At 43.4% G+C, this 21,045-nt stretch overlaps 3 protein-coding genes across 16 annotated transcripts in view; 1 reads left to right on the top strand and 2 right to left on the bottom strand.

Annotated features, from left to right (window-relative positions):
• Positions 1–9,260, bottom strand: part of ppid (peptidylprolyl isomerase D) — an 11,326-nt gene extending 2,066 nt beyond the window's left edge. The window contains exons 1-8 of the mRNA XM_074673959.1: positions 9,102–9,260; positions 6,497–6,637; positions 5,482–5,588; positions 5,074–5,262; positions 4,717–4,839; positions 1,972–2,078; positions 469–610; positions 1–73 (exon numbers count right to left, since the gene is read on the bottom strand). The exon at positions 1–73 is cut by the window's left edge and continues 14 nt beyond it. Of these exons, the coding sequence (XP_074530060.1) occupies positions 1–73; positions 469–610; positions 1,972–2,078; positions 4,717–4,839; positions 5,074–5,262; positions 5,482–5,588; positions 6,497–6,637; positions 9,102–9,186 (967 nt within the window). The 5' untranslated portion in view covers positions 9,187–9,260. The remainder of the gene's footprint in view (positions 74–468; positions 611–1,971; positions 2,079–4,716; positions 4,840–5,073; positions 5,263–5,481; positions 5,589–6,496; positions 6,638–9,101) is intronic.
• A 2,281-nt stretch (positions 9,261–11,541) lies between these two features.
• Positions 11,542–16,097, bottom strand: spmip2 (sperm microtubule inner protein 2). 4 transcript variants are annotated; one of them, XM_074674523.1, is made up of 5 exons: positions 15,971–16,097; positions 13,578–13,754; positions 12,649–12,929; positions 12,249–12,339; positions 11,542–12,106 (listed from the first exon to the last, which is right to left on the bottom strand). In XM_074674523.1, exons 2-4 carry the CDS (start codon positions 13,636–13,638, stop codon positions 12,277–12,279), a joined length of 405 nt encoding a protein of 134 aa, XP_074530624.1. In that variant the 5' UTR covers positions 13,639–13,754; positions 15,971–16,097; the 3' UTR covers positions 11,542–12,106; positions 12,249–12,276. The 4 variants fall into 4 exon arrangements, with proteins under 4 accessions (XP_074530624.1, XP_074530627.1, XP_074530626.1 ...); XM_074674526.1 differs by having other exon boundaries at positions 12,700–12,929; XM_074674525.1 differs by having other exon boundaries at positions 11,542–12,339; positions 12,700–12,929.
• A 995-nt stretch (positions 16,098–17,092) lies between these two features.
• The window catches only part of rapgef2b (Rap guanine nucleotide exchange factor 2b), a 122,680-nt gene continuing 118,727 nt past the window's right edge, over positions 17,093–21,045 (top strand). For 10 of the 11 annotated variants that reach the window (XM_074673313.1, XM_074673311.1, XM_074673310.1 and 7 more), the window contains exon 1: positions 17,094–17,736. In XM_074673313.1, coding sequence (XP_074529414.1) covers positions 17,668–17,736 — 69 coding nt within the window. In that variant the 5' untranslated portion in view covers positions 17,094–17,667. Of the gene's footprint in view, positions 17,737–21,045 lie in introns of all 11 variants that reach the window. The other variant, XM_074673304.1, reaches the window with a different exon arrangement.

Raw genomic sequence — 21,045 nt, 5'->3', positions numbered from 1 at the left:
AGTCCTTTAACCCCTGCCAGGCCTGGGCCCGGCGGAACAGGGCCTTGGTGTTTGCTGGGTCCAGCTCCAAAGCCTGAAGACAAAAACCACATGGAGCCGTTTAATGAGAGAGTCTGAACACCTGAGACAAACTGTCCACAGCTCTGATAGGATCAGAGAAACTGTCCACAGCTCTGATAGGATCAGAGAAACTGTCCACAGCTCTGATAGGATCAGAGAAACTGTCCACAGCTCTGATAGGATCAGAGAAACTGTCCACATCCCTGACAGGATCAGAGAAACTGTCCACAGCTCTGATAGGATCAGAGAAACTGTCCACAGCTCTGATAGGATCAGAGAAACTGTCCACAGCTCTGATAGGATCAGAGAAACTGTCCACAGCTCTGATAGGATCAGAGAAACTCAGAGTTGATGGAGGAGCTCTGATAACCATGTTTACAGTAAACAAACAGCTGGACATGAACTCACCTCGCTGCAGCTCTCCAGCGCGTCCTGCCACAGCTGCAGCTTCAGTTTACAGGCCGCCGTGTTGAGGAAGCAGCTCAGAGCGACGGGCTCCAGCTTCTGCTGAGCCTCCTCCTGCAGCTGCTCCCCACTCACCTCCAGGTACCTGCAGGAGGAGGAGACAGGCCCAGCGTGGGTGACAAGGAGCAGAAACAGCAGCAGTGACACAGGGTATACAGTAAATACAGTAAATACAGTAAATACAGTAAAAACAGTAAATACAGTAAATACAGTATATACTGTAAATACAGTATATACAGGGTATACAGGGTATACACTGAAATCCTGAGGTTAACTTCAAAACCTCTTAAAGACTTTTTTAAAACCTTTCAAAAAGTCTGAAGACCTTATCACGACTTTAAGCTGCTGTTAACAGCTGATCTTTGACAGATGTAGTTTGTATTTTAACATGAATGAGGTAAACTGAGAAGGAATGAAGCTGAAAGAATAAACTAAAGGCAGGTTGATTAACATTCCCATTCCCACAAAGAGTAACAGCAGGTATTTAAGGATAACTTTCAGAAAAACAAGAATTTTATTTCATCATTATCTAAATTTGGGACATGTGCTTCAGATTGTGTGATTAGCTTTCTATCAGCGTTACACACGGACGGCGAATAAACTACGGTACAAACTGAGTTTGTCACATTAGCCTACAGATATGTTGCTGCTAGCGCTACGTTTAGCCCGCGCCTCACAAAATTACAACTTTGCTTGTTGTCACGTCTCAAACAACAGCGCTACGTAACTGTATTAATGAATACCTTATTTCATCACGCTGTTTCCAGTAAAAAAATGATTTAAACAAATAAAATTTGTTCCAAATCAACTGAGATCAGGGGAAACTTTCTCTAAATCGTAAGGATCAAAGATCCCAGGTCCTCAAAGTCTGAGACATTTTCTCAGGAGGCTCGAGAAACTCTGATGATCCAGAGAGAAATATTTAAAGCTTTTTCCAGATCCTCACGCGGCTCTGTGACGAGTGTGACGAGCAGGATGATCGTCCAATCACCAGGTGAGGTTATTGTTGAAAACATTTTCAGACCAGACTGTTTCTGTGGAGGATATATGGAGCTGTGTGTCTGAGGTGTCAGGTTAGTTTGTAACAGACGTAAGGAGGAAAATAAATATTCATGGAAACGTTTGGAGTCAAAGCTTAAATACCAATAAAAATTTAACACCTTATAACATCAGGATTCAGACTTTTTCATACTTTTTAAGGGCTTTAATTTTCCCACAACTGATTTATTAACTTTAAAGAGTTTTCCAGACCCCGCAGACACCCTGAATATAACAACAGGTTAGTTCCTCCATCAGAAGGTGAACACAGGTTGGAGAGTGAGCGTCTCTGTGGACAGCCAGCGATCAGTTTCTAACTCCTGTAGACGTTCTCCTTCTCTTTTCTCTTTCTCCCCAAACCAAGCAGCTGAGAGGAAATGAAACCACACCTGGAGACAGTTTCCTCACCTGAGAGCTTTGCTGTATTTGCTGATGGCTCCTTCCCAGTTTTGATTCTTAAACAGACTGTTTCCAATGTTCTTCAGATCCTCAGCAACAGACAGGACTCTGTCCACCTGAAGGAAACAGAGAAACATTTATCTCATGTCTGAACATGTCAATCTCTGAGCTTTACTCATTTTCACATTACAAAGATTCAACAAACAAATCCCACAGACCTCCACCAACACTTCAGTCCGACTTTAATGTTATACTCCCTTTCAGCAGACTGTCTGATACAGTTTGGTGTTAGCTGCAGGTTTGTACGACAATCTGTTTCCTGTTTCCTAAAAAATGATGATGACCCAGGACATATTTCATATTCAGGATCTTAGTATCAGAATATTTCCAGGATCTGGATCAAACTTTAACATCCGTCAGAAATGATGGTGACCTTGTCTTTTATTGTTTACCGAAGCAGTCTGACCATTAATGGTGGAGTTATGTTCACACATGGTGAAAACAGCCCTATCTCACAGTGATAGAGAATCCTTTAAACAAGTCCTGGATCCAGACTGTGATCCAGATCAGCTCCAGAATCTGATCACTTCTTCCTGATCACTTCTTCCTGATCCTGCTTTGAACATTTCCTGAAATGTCCTCCTTTTTACTGTGGTCTAACCCTGTTCAGACAGTTGTTTTGTTCTTTTCTTCTCTTCTTTCAACAATAACTGACGATCAGCTCAAAGCATGTCGAGTAGAAAAGTGAAAAAAATTCAAAAACCCTCCAGAAACAAGATATTAGTGTTCTTAAGTTAGGTAAATAACAGAAGTGAAAAAGGTTTGTGAGTAAACCCAGAGCACAGAGAGGAAGGTGAAGCCATCAGTCGATGGATGATCAATAAAGAGTTTGTTTCTGATCATCAGAGCTGATCCTGCTGATCATCCATCAGACTGAGGGCTGATCATCCATCAGACTGAGCTGATCATCCATCAGACTGAGCTGATCATCCATCAGACTGAGAGCTGATCATCCATCAGACTGAGAGCTGATCATCCATCAGACTGAGAGCTGATCCTCCATCAGACTGAGAGCTGATCATCCATCAGACTGAGAGCTGATCATCCATCAGACTGAGAGCTGATCATCCATCAGACTGAGCTGATCCTGCTGATCATCCATCAGACTGAGGGCTGATCATCCATCAGACTGAGCTGATCATCCATCAGACTGAGAGCTGATCATCCATCAGACTGAGCTGATCATCCATCAGACTGAGAGCTGATCATCCATCAGACTGAGAGCTGATCCTCCATCAGACTGAGAGCTGATCATCCATCAGACTGAGCTGATCATCCATCAGACTGAGAGCTGATCATCCATCAGACTGAGCTGATCATCCATCAGACTGAGAGCTGATAAGCCATCAGACTGAGAGCTGATCATCCATCAGACTGAGCTGATCCTGCTGATCATCCATCAGACTGAGAGCTGATCATCCATCAGACTGAGAGCTGATCATCCATCAGACTGAGCTGATCATCCATCAGACTGAGCTGATCATCCATCAGACTGAGAGCTGATCATCCATCAGACTGAGCTGATCATCCATCAGACTGAGAGCTGATCATCCATCAGACTGAGAGCTGATCATCCATCAGACTGAGAGCTGATCATCCATCAGACTGAGAGCTGATCATCCATCAGACTGAGAGCTGATCATCCATCAGACTGAGAGCTGATCATCCATCAGACTGAGAGCTGATCCTCCATCAGACTGAGAGCTGATCATCCATCAGACTGAGAGCTGATCATCCATCAGACTGAGAGCTGATCATCCATCAGACTGAGCTGATCCTGCTGATCATCCATCAGACTGAGAGCTGATCATCCATCAGACTGAGCTGATCATCCATCAGACTGAGAGCTGATAAGCCATCAGACTGAGAGCTGATCATCCATCAGACTGAGCTGATCCTGCTGATCATCCATCAGACTGAGAGCTGATCATCCATCAGACTGAGCTGATCATCCATCAGACTGAGAGCTGATCATCCATCAGACTGAGAGCTGATCATCCATCAGACTGAGAGCTGATCATCCATCAGACTGAGAGCTGATCATCCATCAGACTGAGAGCTGATCATCCATCAGACTGAGAGCTGATCCTCCATCAGACTGAGAGCTGATCATCCATCAGACTGAGAGCTGATCCAGCTGATCATCAGACTGAGAGCTGATCCAGCTGATCATCAGACTGAGAGCTGATCATCCATCAGACTGAGAGCTGATCCAGCTCCTCCTGTACGCCTACGTCCAGACAGACGGAGCTGAAACTCATTATTCTGCAGAGTCAAAGTTCAGGCTTCGTCTGCATAAACAAAGTCCACTCAGCCAGAACCTGATTGATCCAGACAGTCAGTCAACAAGGATCCAGCCTGTCAGACCCGCTTCATGTGTGTATGTGTGTGTGTGTGTGTGTGTGTGTGTGTGTGTGTGTGTGTGTGTGTGGGGTGGGGGGGCAGCCCAAGGTCAGCTGACTCCAAATACTGGAAATAATTCATCGTCTCCATCCTGAGAGCAGCGCTTCAACATGGCCCAGGTTTTACGCTCCCTGTTTGCTGAGCTGCTCCTCAATCTGGATCTGGAGACGGTATCAGTCTCCTCTGGTTCTGGACGGCAGCACAAACATGCACAGAGTGGCCCCCCAGCACCTCCAGCGCCCCCTATCAAAGTCTGTGTCCCTGACAACTCACGCTGTAAAAGATACTCACGTCATTAAAGTCCACGTCTGAGTCCTCAGGGAAGTCTGGGTGAGCGTCTCCTGTCCCATCGTCTGACGAGATCCCCCAGCTGTCCCCGTCCCCGTGTTCGCCACAGTCTGCGATGACACACGGCTGCAGAGGAGGAGAGAGGAGGAGGAAAGATCAGATACAGGAGGAGGTGGAGGAGAGGAGAGATCAGACACAGGAGGAGGAGGAGGACAAGAGATCAGAGACAGGAGGAGGTGGAGGAGAGGAGGAGAAGAGATCAGACACAGGAGGAGCAGAGCAGCTTCACCATGAAACAGAATCGTAAACAGACTCAGAGAAAGTAGAGAAATCAGAAACAGCTGAAGCTCGGTGTTTTACCTTCACAGGAGTGTCCTCGTTGGTGTCCACAGACTCCAGCATCTTAACCACGCCCATCCCCTTCAACACCTGACCAAACACCACGTGCTTCCCGTCCAGGTGAGGCGTGGGAACCGTGGTGATGAAAAACTGAGATCCATTGGTGTTTGGACCGGCGTTGGCCATGCTGAGGAGACCCACTCTGTCATGCTGCACACAGAGACACATCAGGCACCAGTTAGTCCACTTCCTGTTCACACTCTGTGCACTTCCTGTCCACACTCTGTCCACTTCCTGTCCACACTCTGTCCACTTCCTGTCCACACTCTGTCCACTTCCTGTCCACACACTGTCCACACTCTGTCCACTTCCTGTCCTCATCCTGTCCACTTCCTGTCCACAGTTTCCTGACCCTGTTCTGAGGTTTACCTTGTAGTGGAAGTTTTCATCCTCGAACTTCTCTCCGTAGATGCTTTCCCCTCCGGTGCCGTTCTGGTTGGAGAAGTCTCCTCCCTGGATCATGAACTTCTTAATAACTGGAAAGGTTTGATCAGAGAGACCTCGTTAACGCAGCCAAAGCTCCAATTGACCTTTGATAAGCAGAGAGTGGGCTGCATGTCAAACACCGTATGAAGTCGTTTGTATTCAGCTGGCTTTAGGAAATCTCTCCACACAACATTTCCTGTGGGCTTCATTAATAATTATCTGTTACACCAATCAGCAGCTGCAGGTTTGTAATCAGAGAATCAGTCAAATGTCTGTGAGTGACTGAGACAGATCAGCTGATCCCTCACAGACACCTCCTGTTATTTTTCAGGCAGTGAGTGATCTGACAGAAAAATAACTAACAACAACACAACCAGTGTCTAATGAGCCACACCCTCACACCACAGGGGGATAAAGGATATCATTCACACACTTTCATCATTTATAGATTTGGCAGATTTCTAATCAGCTGATGTCACCTGGTCGCTCACAGAGATTGCTTTTGTAAAATCTGCAGAGTGAGACACTAAATCATGCAGACGCTCAGTCAGCTTACGGAGGAAGTTTAGCCTGGGTGAGTGGAGGACCAATGGGAAGTGATCAGACTTTAATCATGAAGAATAATCCCTCTCTGCAGCGCCTCATCCTGGAACCTGAACCTGATGTGAAGTTTTCTAAGGTGTAGATCAGGGTTACCCAGTCCTGGTCCTGGGGACCCCCTGCCCTGCCCTGCATGTTTTTATGTTACCCCACTCCAGCACACCTGATCCAAATGATTGGCTCGTTATCAGGCTGGAGCAGAGCTTGATAACGAGCTGATCATTTGAAGCAGGTGTGCTGGAGTCAGGAACATAAAAACATGCAGGGCAGGGGGTCCCCAGGACCAGGACTGGGTAACCCTGATGTAAAGTGAAGTATTGACTGTGTGACCCTCCCATCCAGCAGGTGGCGTACGTACTTCTGTGGAACGGACATCCTTTGAAGTGCAGCGGCTTCCCCGTGGATTTCCCCGTGCCTTTCTCCCCCGTGCAGAGCGCCCTGAAGTTTTCAGCCGTCTTAGGAGTGACGTCCACGAAGAGCTCAAAGACGATCCGGCCGGCTGTGGATGGGAAAGGAAGAGGATGAGGATGGTACATGTTGAGTCACAGCCTTACTGTGTGTTTACCATCAGACACTGACTGACACATGTCCAGGCCGTGTCTCTGTTTGCTCCTCTCAGTCATTCATCTGTTGAACACACAGACGACCTGAGGAGGAAACGCTGTGTGGCTCCATGAGCCGTGCAGGGTCGCTCTCTTCCATATTCACAGCTGTCCCATCAATAACAGATTAAATCAGTTTGACATGATTCAGCAGACTCATTATTCTCTATGCCCTCCCTGTCCTCAGTCTGTGAGAAATGCTAATCAGACGACAGAGTTGTTCAGCAAACATCTGCTGTGCCCAGTAATTTATCAGTTCAGGTCAAGCTTTTTGTCATTTTTCATATTTTACCAGAGTTTTACCAGAGTTTTACCAGAGTTTTACCGGGGGATTTGCTCTCCTGACAGAAACGCTGCTCTGATTGGAGCCTCACAGGACTCCTCAGGTCCTCATCCACACATGAACCCTGTAAGTCCAGAGAGCAGCACTGACGCTGCTCCAGGAACCAGGTTTCCTTTTCCAAACGGAGAAACTGTAAACTGGGAAGTTGGACCGCACGTCAATCTGTGTATGGTTCGTTCTTTCGATATACTGTTTCAAAACAAAATTTAAAAAAATGAAAAAAACTGACTTGTTTTTCTGTTTTAAAACCAAAACAGAAAAATGGAATAACAGAAAAACAAAAAAAACACGTTTTTCTGTCCTGGTTTTAAAAATGCCCTGCAGCCGAGGCGCAGCGTCTGATTGGTCTGACTGATCCCCAGCACCGCGGAAAGTGTGCTGGAAAGACCGGGTAGCAGAGACGGTCAGAGCCGCTGTCCCTGCAGCAGGAGAATGACAGCGGGGCGCATCGGAGGACACAAAGCGCGTCACCGTGTGGGCCAGCTCCTCTCTGACGTTTCTTGTTTTATCTGAGAGCAGATCAGTCAGCAGCAGACTGTGCTCTGACTGTCTCGTTGAAACACATGGGAGCGTGCATATGTGCGCGGATAAGATGGAGTGGATCATCAGCGATCTATTACTTATAAAATAAAAAAGCTCAGGAACATGTCTGTATAAACCTTCACTGTGAGTTATTTGTCTAATTTTTAAATAGAGATGTTCACATTTAATATCAAAATATCACACAAACAATTTTGACACAATCTTTTATTATTTATCGTTTTTCCAATTTTAAAACCAGGACAGAAAATCATGGTTTTTCTGTTTTTCTGTTATTCCGTTTTGGTTTTAAAACAGAAAAATGAAAAAAAAAAAGTCCTTTTTTTCATTTTTAAATTTTGTTTTGAAACAGAATAACGAAAGAATGGACCACACACAGATTCACATCTTTTGTATCATCACTTTTTTCTGTTTTGCTTGTTGCAGGTTTGATCATGATGGACAGCTGGCTCTTACACGATGACAGTTTTGTGTTCCTCCAGGCTTCACACGTAGACATCTGTTCCTGGTTTGAGTAACTGAGTTAAATGGCAGGTTCAGGGTTGGTTAGTTCATCATGTCTTTAATTAACGTCTCTTTTTAAAAGAAGCTTGTTTACGGCTGTTTGCTGTTTTTGATTTGGTACAGAAATCCTTTAATGAGGCCTTAACATTTAACATCACAAATCAACGGTTTTAACACATCTCTTGGTTAGTTATAACACACCCCCTCAGGTGTATGAGTGTGTGTACACAGAGGAAAGTAGTGACTGAAACTGTGATCTGCTGTATTTTCTAAATAAAACTTTGAGTCAATTAAAATTATCTACAGTTATTTCCTCTGAATTAATTTAGAAATGATTTTTTTTCACATATTTTATATTAGATAAAGAAATATGGGAATAAACTTCACAGGACTACAGATATTTACCACACAAAGAGCACTCTGTATGAATCCCTCATCCTTACAGATACAGGTGGACATGATACCTGAGCCCTTTAAACCCGGTCACACAGATGTGTTTATTCTTCAGGCCGTTTTTAGCAGTAAACGATCATTGATTCACACGCTGAGTCTGCTACAGCAGATAATTTATTAATATCCTCCACCTCACTGTGGCTAACATGCTAAATGCTTCAGTCACAGACTGTAACTAACAGCGGTGTGAGAGCAGAGCTCAGGTTAGTGACAGCTAACAGCTAACAGCTAACAGCTAACAGCCCACTGCAATGTGCCTCCACACGTGGTTCAGACACTCGTTAAACATGAGATTAAACAGATTAAATTAACATCCAGGAGCTCACATTTAGCTGATATCCATCATTAGTGAGCTGTAGGAGATGGTTCAGTTATTAATGTTTAATGAATCAGTCTCTAGGAGGAGTCTCCAGCGCGGCTGTGCTAAGCTAACAGGGTAACGGTCAAACCAGCCTCCGTTAAATGTCCGTTAAATGTCCGTTAAATGTCCGTTAAAACAGGATAAAATCAAATATCCAGACCTCTCTTTGCTCCTATGTCCACATCGAAGAAGACCCGGGGGTTCCCGGGCTGTGAAGGCTTCTCGGACGGTGTGGGCTGAGACATTTTGAGGGGGAAGTCACTTGTTTCCAGAAAGCTATCGAAGACCGGCCGGTTCAGCCAACAGGAAATGAATCAGCGACTTCCGCTCGGCGCTTTCAAAATAAAACTATCCTGTTCAGCGTGCGCGTCTGACCGGCGACCGGTGACCTTTCAAAACTGAAATATAGATAAATAAATAAATAGATAAATAAATAGATAAAGGTCCTGCATTCGAATGTAGTGAGATAAGCTTGTTTGTTTATTTGAGGTTATATGTAAATTGCTTATTTTATAAACATGTGACTTTTTCTGTTTTATTGAAATCACTACAACAGCATATGTTCTTCAAAGTATTTTTCCAGGATGTTTTTGTGGATGTTTTCTTTTATAATGCACATGTTCTTGGTTTTGTTAGAAAAAACAGTCAAGGCTGATAATAGAATAGAATAGAATAGAATAGAATAGAATAGAATAGAATAGAAAATACTAATAATATATAATATAATATATATAATATAATATAATATAATATAATATAATAGTATAATAATAATATAATAGGGTGCAATATAAAAATTGCTACATGGTGTAAAATCTGGGCAATAAAAGAAACACATTCTCTGGGAAATGAAGTAATGTTCTTCTTTTATCAAAAGACAAATTGGCCAAAGTTTATTTTTATTTGAGCAATTTTCACAAATTAAAAAAATAACTATAAAATCCCATTTTTTTATAAGATGATTATAAACATATTTCTCAGTTGTCATTGCCTGTGGTGAATTTCTTGCTCCATCAGAGGGATCTAGAAATGATAAAAATGAAAACAGAGTAGAAGTTCTTTAAAGTGATTTATAAAACAGCATCCACCTCCTACAAGAAATCTTTTATTAGTTTTTGCTTTGCTTCAAACAAAAACAAGGTTTTTACCTCCACACGTCTTAGACTGAACAGGAAAACAACAACAAATGTCCTGACTTAAGGGCCCTAAACCACAGAGTGTTAGAGTGTCAGCAGCAGGTGGGGGCCGGTCTGAGAGCACATCGATGCAGTGAGGGTGTTTTTCCCAAACAGAGGCTGACCTTAAGAAATAGAGGTCTGACTGACTCATGATGCCAAAACAGGAGTGTTTTCCTGTGGTTGAAGAAAATAAATGAATTGTGCTGTTATCTGCACCAGACAGAAGTGGGTATGATTGCTGAAGCACGGGGATGGATCACCTGGTGCCCTCATTCAGGAATCAAACATGGATCTGTGCTGAGAGAGGTGAGGACCCACCAAACCAACCTGTCTGTGGTTCTGGTTTTAGAGAGGATGTTCACTCTGATAAAGCAGGCCCATGTCTGACCTGCTCCGAGCAGACTGTGATGACTGTTCACCAACTATAACTCCTCAGTTTGGTCCTCCTCATGTTGTCTGGTGGAGCAGAGTCAGAGCGGCTTTTCATTTGGTCGTCAGCTGATCCCACCTCTCCTGAGTGATCTGCTGATGAAGGGCTGAAAATGAAACAAACTAAAGAAACATCTCTTTAACACTCAGGTTGGTGTCGTGGGGCGCCACCTGCTGTCAGCTCTGACGCTCTCTGTGACACTCGGTGTTGGCTGAAGTGGGTCGTCTGCTGTGTTATTTCTCTGGAGGGAGTTAACAGGTAAATAATATCAGAGGTGTAAATGATGTAAGTCTGTCACTTTCTGTTCAGTTATTCTAAAGTCATTTATCTTTAAACTTATCAGATTAAATAAATTTAAAAAGTCAGTACATTTGCGTTTGGAAGATTATTTCTTTGTTGTAACAAATAAAAAATAGTAATTGGTGATAAATCTTATACCCATGGGAAGCCTGTTAGTTTCTCTTTTAACTGGGTCGATTATTTGAGTTACATCCATTAAAATTTTCTACATCTTCTTCATGTCCATGCAGAAAGTCCATACAGATCAAACTTTTTATTGTTTTCACACCAGAAAATAACAGAATACTACAGAAAAATCGACCATGTCAGGGGCTGTGTTTACTCAGGGCAGAGGATGGAGTGTGAGGGTCAGTAGCTCCCCCTGCTGGTTTAATCCTGCATGCCACTTTGGCTCATGGTTACCAGTCTACATTTTGTGTTAAGTTTTTTTAATTATTACAGTCGAAGACACTTTAATGACGTGTTTCTATTGTTTCAGGTTATTTTCAGTTTGATTGTTCGACATCAGCAACTTTTGTTCAGGTGCTGAAATGAAGCTGCAAATAAAGTTAAACTGAGTCTAATTCAGTTCAGTTCATCTAAAAATGTGAAGTGTTGATCTTTGGTCTTCACCTTCTCTCTACAGCATCCTTCGGTTTTAACCTCACACGTGGAAAAAATGATTGTGGACACCTTTTTGTCCTGCTTCCTTTATTTTTTATTTCACCATAACAAGAAAAACTCTGTGAATGTATGAACCCATCAGACAAACAATCTGCTTCTTCTGCCTCTTGAGTCACTGTTCATTAAAGACTTCTCCTGTAAACTGTTAATTGAGTGAGGATGATTGGTGATTTTACTGTTTCTCAACAAAGAAAAAAAAAGTCTCTTTCTCAAACTGTTTTTCTTCAGGTTTTCTCATTAATTTCTGTTTCTCCTGATCCGTAACGTCAGAGTTTCTGGATCCTTCCTGATGGTTGTGTCAGAGTAAGGTCCGTTGATGCGTTAAAGGAAAAATGTTTTTGTTGACGTTTTGACTCCAGGTGATCAGGGTCAGACTGGAGGTGAAGTGGGACGTTACTGAGAGTTTTCTTGGACCTTTCATGGGCTGATTGACTCCTCAGGAGGGAAATGAGGGCCATACTGTGGTATTACATCCTGCTCAGGTAAAACCAGTCCAGTCAGGATCAGTTTGATGTGAGGACGTGTGAAATAAGCCACCAACACGTTGAGGTGAGTTTGTCTGCGTCCCTGCAGCTCGGGCGGTGTGTGTTCCTGCTGAAGGGGAAGTGTTGCATTAATAATCAGGGGAGCAGATCACCTGCAGCTCTGTGCACACCTGAGATGTTCCCTCTGACCCTCTCTACGGAGCACACAGCCTCATGTAACACGACTCTGACGGAGGAAACTGGATACACACCACGTCCACTGAGGGTCCACACGTCGTCTCACTGGTTGTCCTGAAACCTCTGAGCTGCTCTGTCCTCCAGCGCCGTCCGTATGTCGCTTTTCTGTCGGACATTACACCAGTTTAACCATGTTTGCTCCCATTAACAAATTTACTTCAGATTCAGATTCAAAACAAGCTTTACTGACCCCAGCCACTGATCAAAGGAAGGATTAAAAAAAACATATCGTCACTTAAAGCTATCACAACATGAGCTCTGGGGTAAGATGTAAACCCAGTGAAGAACTGATGATGTTTTTTTTCAGATCCTGAGCTGTTCAAACATCTTTAATGAGGTCAGGGATCAACGACAGTGGAGCTGAAATCTAACGTATGCATTTCATCAGACTCAGAGTGTTTTCAGTCCCAGTACCTCCAGGATCCTGTTTCCACACGCCAGTCTGCAGAAAACCTCCATCTTTACCTTAATCTGCATATTGCTCTGCAGCGCCCCCCTGTTCAGCAGCTGGTTGTACTGCCAGCCCCAGCCCACCTCCCCCACAAAGCTCTGCCTGGGCGCAGCAGGCGCGGCGTGCGGTGCAGCTCGACACAGGTAGCTCAGGTCGCCCGTGGCTCCAGGTGATGAGGCGCCCACGCCGATGTACCTGGGGAAATAATCTGATCTCGGCCTGTAGTCTCCGATCCCATCAGGGCCTTGTCAGGAAGTGTGGAGGAGAAAAACCCTCAGTCAACATCATGTTTTCACGGTGTCAGTGCAGCTGATGAACTGAGGTGATATTTAATTAAAAAGAGGAGATGTAGCTTATTTCTCTTCAGCTGCAAAAATGAGAGTGCTGTCACAGCAAGCCTCCGCGTCGCCTCGGGGGTTTGTGAAGTTTAATTATCTTTAGAGCAGAAACAACAAGGCTCACACATTTTTCTGCTTCCTTCTTTCTGTTCCTGCTCATAGCCTGAGCAGCAACATCTCTTCCTTTGGAAATCATTAAAGAGAAGAGAAATACTGAACTGCAGTCAGATAAATTAATCTGAGCCTGTAGGTCGTGCTGAGTCTGTCTGACTGAACCCTGAGTTTTTTTTTCTGCAGACAAAACAAGTTTCTGAACAACAACACAAAGTCCCACAGGCTCCAGGCTCCAGTTTGTCCGTCACATTTCTTCCTCGTTCAGAGCTCCATCCTGTGCCCAATCAGAGCTGGATTGGTTTGGACATAGACCATATGCTTGGATAATGTGCAGCTGTTTAACAATGCATCACAGGATCCCATTGAATCCAACAGGACGTGAGCTACAGCAGAGGTCAAACAAACATTTCCCAGATTTCAGAGCGACTCGTTCCTCCTACCTGTGAAAATCATCCTCTGTCCCCGCTGAGGCCCCTCTGCAGCTCCTTTTCTGTTCGTCATCGTCTCTCCAGGTCCCGGGCTGGGTGCAGGTCTGCAGGGAGCCCTGGATGAAGAACCTGAGCCCAGCGGACGGCGCTGTCCGTGGGGCTGGTTGTCATGGTGTCAGTGGCTGTGTCCTGGTTACAGAGAGAAGACAGGAGCTGATGCTAGTGATGCATGACCAACACACTTCACCTGTGCAGTAAACTAACCTCTTCACAAACAGATCTGCAGAGATTTTCTCTTTTATAAGAAGATAAATTCATTTTCTGTTTGACAGCAGCAGATGTCTGAATGGTTGATCCATGAAGTGCATCATGGTGGATTCTGTAAGAGCAGGCGTCCAGTCACATTAGTAACCTCTTTCCCTGTTAGGTGTTCAAGTTTAAAGCAGAGCTTCTGGTTAAAGATACTACATCTTCAAAAATAGACAATATCCAGGGGCATAGCTACAATTAGGCAAACACAGGCAGTTTCCTGGGGCCCCAAGATTCCCAGGGGCCCCCAAAGCATCTCTTAAAAACTGATTTATGAAGTTCTCTTCAATTGAAAGCATTTCTTTTTTCTAAATCTTACTTCACATGCTTCAAAATCCATCAAAGGCTTAATCTGTAATGATGGTTTTGGCTCCTCCCCCTCCCTTCTTATTCAATGGGCTATTCCATGTTACAACACATCTGAACATTTGATTCAGGAAGAAAGTGGTAAAAACACTTTTTCACTTTTTTTTCTTGTTTTCAACCAAGTGTGAAATAAAACCAATGTTGCTCTGAGATCTGAGATAAACATATCAGACTTTTAGGATTTGAAGGACTTTATCTAGCCCAGGAAACAGGATCATTTTCTCTAAATCAAACTTTTGGAGTTGGTGATAAACATTATTGTATAAATCTCTTTTTTGGAAACATAACTCACTGGACAGGGGGACAAATAAAAATACATTCACTTTAAAATAATAGTACCAAAAAGTATGGTAACTGTAAATATCACCTCTTTCTGTAGATTTTTTTCCAGTTTGATGTTGTGCTTGATATTTACATATTTTTTCTTTACTAAATTATTTTTTCAATATTTACCTATTGTAATGTTTTTCACTTCATCCTTTCTTGTTTGTTCCTGTTACTCTGTAAATTCCCCACTGTGGGACAAATAAGCTGTCAATGGACCATAAAAGATTTCAAATCCAGGACAAAGTGGACTAAATGATGGATTCACTTTTTTCTAAATCAAACTAAAGTACAGAACTTGAGGAAATGCATTTAGTTGTGTTAAGTTAGCATGTACAAGATTAGCACTGTGTCATGCCTTGATTCTGGGAAAGAGACAGTGGACCCAGGGAAGACCAGTCTAGCTCTGAGGAAGAGGACTTACAAGGACATGGAGGGCCCCATGGACTGGGTTTGCCTTGGGCCCCCAAACGAGTAAATACGCCCCTGACAATAACATCCATACATGCAGCACAACCCAGGAAATCAACAAACAGTTAAAGAACAACCTCAGATCCAGATTCACAGACTTACAGCTGTGCAGTAAGTTTCCACAGAGTGTTACTGATCGCTGAGAGGAAGCACTGACCACGTCGGCCTACGATTGGCTGCCTCAGTTTCTGCTGGCTGCACCTTTACTTCTGACCCACTGCTTTGTTTACTCACTGAGTGACGGGTTGTCTTTGTGAGCCATACTTACACAATTCAAGTTTCATTTTGGGTCATTGATGCTCTCTCAATGCTCTTTGAACCACCTCCTCTAATGTCTCCCTCTTCCTTTGTTAACTCTACACTGAGCCGCTCTCTGTCTGTTTGCTGTAAACCTGGGGAGGGTTTCCTCTGGGGGATCGATGAAGACTTATCTGATCTGATCTGATGTTTAACACCTGCGTCTTTCTGCTGTATCTGGTGTTTAACTCAGTCCCTGTCACTTCTCAATGACTTGAACTGTGATTATTTCAGCGTCACCTATAAACCGCTGACTCTCATGAATCAGTCTTTTTCTGGGTAACTGTGCGCCTGAATAATGTGAATAACTTTAACTCTGCATTTTCATCTTTTCATCCACGAGATGTTGTGAGAATATTTCATCTCGCCTGACTAAAAATCTGAATCCAAGTTAATCTCAAGTGTTTTGATTATAAACACTGATGATGCAGCTGAATCACTCCTAAATATTTCCTTTTTAAAACTTAGTTAGGGAGACTAGATTGTTGATTTCACACCATTTTATACATGTTTTAAGTAAAATAGGTTTTTGGATAGAGAACTTTACAAAGAGTATTTTTTCATGGCCTTTTTTTTTTTTTTTTTTAAACAAATAGGCCTAAATATGAAACATTGTATTTTTCTCGAGATCGTAGTACCTTTTACCATCAGTAGGTGGCCCCAAAGCCTTGCCATGCCACCTGGCACTCCTCCCTCCCTGCTGCCACTTTTTGTTGTGTGGACTCGCCCATGAGCCGCCTCTTGTGACTGAGTCTCTGTCAAGTCAACGACACTGAGACCGGATGTACAATCATTGTCCCTTCAAAGTAAGGCCACAGGCTGAACGACTGAAGCTGAACATCGTTAATCAAGGGAACTAATCATCGTTAGTCTTTAAGCCAAAGGAAGTAAAAAAAGCTCATTTAATACAGAGAAAAGAGCGATTTGACAGCTGGAGTAGGTTGGTATCAAGCGTGGTGTCACTGTCAGGGTAAACTGATTTCTCATGGGGACACAGGGCATTGACTAATGTAAGGGTGGTACACAAACAGGGGTGACAAGCACACATTGGCACTCCTATAAAAAAGTAACTCAACAGCTTTTAGACTGTGAAACCTCTTAAATTATCTTATCTGACATGAGGAGGTGATTTGTCTGAAGTCTCAATCCTAAATAAGAGTAAGGTAGAGTGTCGTAGTGTGCCTGTATCTTCAGATAGACTGATTCCTCCCTAAAGCACTAAGTAACAGTAACCGATTTAAAGATGCTGTGAGGAGGACAAAGTCTCCATTTCCCATGAGCGCCTCTGTAGTAAACGTGTGAGTCTTGCCGAGGTGTACATTAGTTCAGGAAGCAAACAAATAGTGAGCACATCTCCATGATCATGCTCGTTTTGTTTACCCCACCCTGACTGTAAAGAGTAGTGTCATCAAAGGGACTGTAGCATTTGATTTAAAGCAGTGGGTTATCAAAATATATTAATATAAATATATTAATATATTTTAAATATTAAAAAGTGATAGTATTTCAAGATAATCAATAAAATCAACCCTGTCTTTATAGTAAGATTGGGAAAATTATTCTCATTTAGGCCTAAATGCAAAAACATTCAGCAGTCTGTTGAAAGAGTGAAATGGCAGATTTTTACAAAGGTCTAAATTGTACCTCTTAAAGTTAAGGTGTTAGCCCAAACACACTGTGTGCGTTGGTCCCTGAGAGTTTTATTGTGAAAACCCTGGGCGGAAGTGGCGCCGTTTCCCGGGCCTGCCTTGACTCTGCTGTGTCAGTCACCATGGTGGCATACAACAGAGCGGAGCGGCGGCGGACCTGTCTCCACTTTTAGAGCCAGTAAAAATGATCATTTGAGGAATAATCGCAGTGAGTGTGCTCGGCTCTGCCTCTCATCATGGACGCCAGGCTCGTGTTGTCACGGTAACCGTTAGCCGTTAGCCGTTAGCCCACTTTGTGACCGTGCTCGTGGACCGTACGCGGAATTTCTTCTTCGTCGGTCGCAGAATGCTGAAGACACGGAATGGTTTGGGTGAACACTGGCTCGGATAAAGGAGCTTTTTTCCCACCGAGGAGACTTCTGTAGGACTCAGTGTGCGCCGAGCTTCAGGGGAAAGTTTCCACACGGGGCAGAGACAGACACACACACCCCGAGGAGACTGCTCGGTGTCTGGCTCCTGTCGTGGCCTGGCTCCGGGCACTCCCAGCTTATCCGCTAGCCACGGAGCTCAGGCGACGAGAATAAGGCGAGGACGACGGGGGGCCCCTTTGTTTATCCCGGGGACTCTGGATATTTCTGAACGGCCTCAAAAACCAAACTATCCTCCAGACGGCATCTCCCACAACAATGGCGTCTTATGTGGATAACAGCTTTCGGCAGGCTGTGATGATGAACCCGGCTGAACGGACGCAACAGGTCAGACCAATGTTTCATGTTGTTCATATGTTAAACTCAGTGATTCAGCTCCGTTTGTTTCCCCACTCTGAAGCTGAAACAGTGTTTTCAGCTCATGTAACTGTTTCCATCCAGCTGGTCGGAGTGTCCGTGTGGCTCCATCCCGCTAAGCCGCCTATCAGCGCAGATAATCAGGGCTACTTAACATAACAGGGCTGCAGACTGCATGGGACTCTCTGCTAACAGCCTCTCTGGTGTCCTTTCCTCTGGTTTTCTCAGGGGGGCTTGTGTATTCAGTGTGTCTGGAGGAATACATTTAGCATGTTTGTAAATAGCATCCAAAGATAAAGGTGTAATAACAAGGTGCATGAGGAGCATATGCTGCAACACACGGCTAATATTAGCCCACCAAAATAAAACCCTCATGATGTCCTGCTTTCCTCCAAATTCTCCAAGAGTGGGGGACAAAACGAAAGAGGCCAAATACCTGAGAACCCAAAATAAAGTTAGACAAAAACAAGATAAAAAAAAAATAAAAAACAACCACAGAAACAATATTCATAGGATAGAGGAGCCCAAACAGCATTACTAAAAGCTGCAAGGCAAAAAAGATGCAGTCTAAATGAGAGGACAAAGGATTTAAGAGATAAATGCAGCCAATAAAAATGCAGAAAAAGAGTAAAATTAATACAGAGTATTACGGCTGCAGCTTTTGAATATTTTCGTATTCGAGTACTCTACTGAAAATCCCATCGAGTAATCGAGTAATCGGATAAAATACAGTTTTGTTTAGTTAAAGAGCAGTTATTTTTCAAATGAACATTTTTCTCTTTAAGAAATAGAGTTTTCTGATACAGCATGTCAATAAGAGCACTTGCTTTGGTCGCTCCTAAATCTGTAAACACACTTTGACACATTTTTTGTGCCTTGTTCATCTCATCAAATGTTGCGGACCCAAATATCACCCGTTTCGTAGAATGACCCATTAGTCTCCAAACTCCAGAAAAGAAGCTAGCTTTGTTGCTAGTTGCTATTTTGTATAAGAGGTAGCTTGAGGGGTCTGTAACTCCCTGAATATCAGCTCTATTTGAAATACCACTCTTTGATCTTTTTTTTTTTTTTTTCATTTTATTTCATTTTAGCAGTCACAATCAAGAACAAGGGAGATAACATCAATAAAAATCAAAAACAAAGAAAACATATGTACATTTATAAAGAAAAAAATACACACACAAGACAAGAAAAAAGAAAAGAAAAACACAAAAGAAGAAGAAGAAGAAGAAAAAAAAATCTTTTTAAAAATTAAACGATTCCTTGAGGAGGAGCAAATTACTCGAGTATTTTTTGTGATCGAGTACCTGGAATCAATCGAGGAATCGTTTCAGCTCTACAGAGTATTATAAGAACAATAACCAGAAACTACAGGGTAACGTCATTAGTGTAGCTAAGACAGGGCCAGTAAATCTCTAACTCTGTGTAAAGCTCTGAAATAATGTAAATGAAGATATTTACATTTTCTTCTTGTGATAAAATCATTTTGCTGCATGCTAACAGTGTCTTGCTCTGTTGATACTCTGTCCCATCCCTGGATGTTGCACAGTTTAATTTGCACAGATCTGTCTCTGGTTGAACACCTTCTCTTCGTGTTGATGAGACTCAGGGTAGTTTCTGTCAACCTGTGGAAAATTAGGTGTGTGCTGTGACATTTTAGACATTTTATGCTGGAAAACATGTTTGAAATTTCTAGTTTAAATTTTGTCTTTAAATAAAACATAAAAAATCCCATTAGCTCTGAAAAAGATGAAAACATTGATCATTTTCTGCCTTGCTGTCATACTGTGTATTGATGTATTGTTACATCATCTCTAATGATTCCTCCTAAAATAGAAAGACTCAGTGATATTAGATGTGTATTACCCTGCTGTCAGGGACAGTTTACTGAACCACCATCAGATCTGGATCATGGGGGGTTTGTAGGATCTCTGGGTCGGCTCTGAACACGCAGATCATGAGTTTCTGAGCTGAACCACACTCTTTGATACTGAGCCTGCATAGCCTGATGTTAGGCGCTGTGCTGGGCAGGTGTGCACGATCAGGTGTGCACGATCAGGTGTGCACGATCAGTCCTGGCTGTGAAGATGTTTCACACTCATTTTATTTTAACCCTTCCTCACACACACACAGACACACACACAGACACACACACACTCAGTGGCTCTGTGCTTTCTGTCTGACACTGAGGAAACAGCTGGAGTCACTGACTGCTCGTTGGCTGCTGTAGGTGTTGTAGTCTTTACTGTGGGCTTTAAGCAGGCTGTAAATAAAGCAGGTCACACGTGGTCATGGAAACAAAGGGATGGGATGTGGTGTTTGGGTATTAGCATCAGTAAAAACAGAGATCTCCTCAGACTGGATTCAACGACTCGTGATTGGTTTCTCCAAACGTTTTGTCCGTGACGTGAGAAAAAATCTCAGAAAAGCTGTTTCTGAGTGCACGGGCACATCTTCATACTGCTTCAAGACTTCTCAGTTCTTAAAGCATTTGTAAATTTAAATATTCTGTGTGATATATCCCACTTTTCCAGTTAATGATGAATTAACCCTCATAAACACCTCAGACTGCATGGTTTAGGGAGGACAGTGGTTTCAGTAAAATAACTGGATGTAGCTGGAGGAGGTCGTCAGACTGAATGGCGTGATTTTAGCGTCCCAGGCTGATGTGTGGTTTGATTTAGAGGTGTCCATGCCTCTGACCTGTCTGCTCCTGCTCTGACCCTCCTGAAAGGACTCATCCCAGCGTCATGTTAACGTCTGAAGGCTTCCCGCCCTGACAGGAAATGTGAGGAGAAATTAAGCTCCAGGCGTTTGCCAGAGATACTGAGCCCTGCCTGAAATAAGCCTGAGTATGAGCCTGAGTGTGAGCCTGAGTGTGAGCCTGAGTATGAGCCTGAGTAAGAGCCTGAGTATGAGCCTGAGTATGAGCCTGAAATAAGCCTGAGTATGAGCCTGGGTATGAGCCTGAGTGTGAGCCTGAGTATGAGCCTGAGTATGAGCCTGAGTATGAGCCTGAAATAAGCCTGAGTATGAGCCTGAGTATGAGCCTGAGTATGAGCCTGAGTATGAGCCTGAGTATGAGCCTGAGTGTGAGCCTGAGTATGAGCCTGAGTATGAGCCTGAGTATGAGCCTGGGTATGAGCCTGAGTATGAGCCTGAGTATGAGCCTGGGTATGAGCCTGGGTATGAGCCTGAGTGTGAGCCTGAGTGTGAGCCTGAGTATGAGCCTGAGTATGAGCCTGAAATAAGCCTGAGTATGAGCCTGGGTATGAGCCT

The sequence above is a fragment of the Halichoeres trimaculatus genome, unplaced genomic scaffold (genome assembly GCF_033239565.1).
Source record: "Halichoeres trimaculatus isolate MK-OKI-2021-1 unplaced genomic scaffold, fHalTri1.1 fHalTri1_scaffold_7, whole genome shotgun sequence".
NCBI lineage: Eukaryota > Metazoa > Chordata > Actinopteri > Labriformes > Labridae > Halichoeres > Halichoeres trimaculatus.
The sequence above is the reverse complement of the archived record's forward strand: the minus strand, read 5'-3'. Positions and strand labels throughout refer to the sequence as shown.

Excerpts from the sequence above, each read along its gene's own strand:
- spmip2 (XM_074674523.1), bottom strand. The coding sequence starts at position 13,638 with ATGACGAACAGAAAAGGAGCTGCAGAGGGGCCTCAGCGGGGACAGAGG. Across the intron at positions 12,930-13,577 it reads ACAGAGGATGATTTTCACAG|GCCCTGATGGGATCGGAGAC; the intron begins GTAGGAGGAACG and ends CTTCCTGACAAG. Across the intron at positions 12,340-12,648 it reads GTGGAAACAGGATCCTGGAG|AAAAGCGACATACGGACGGC; the intron begins GTACTGGGACTG and ends AATGTCCGACAG.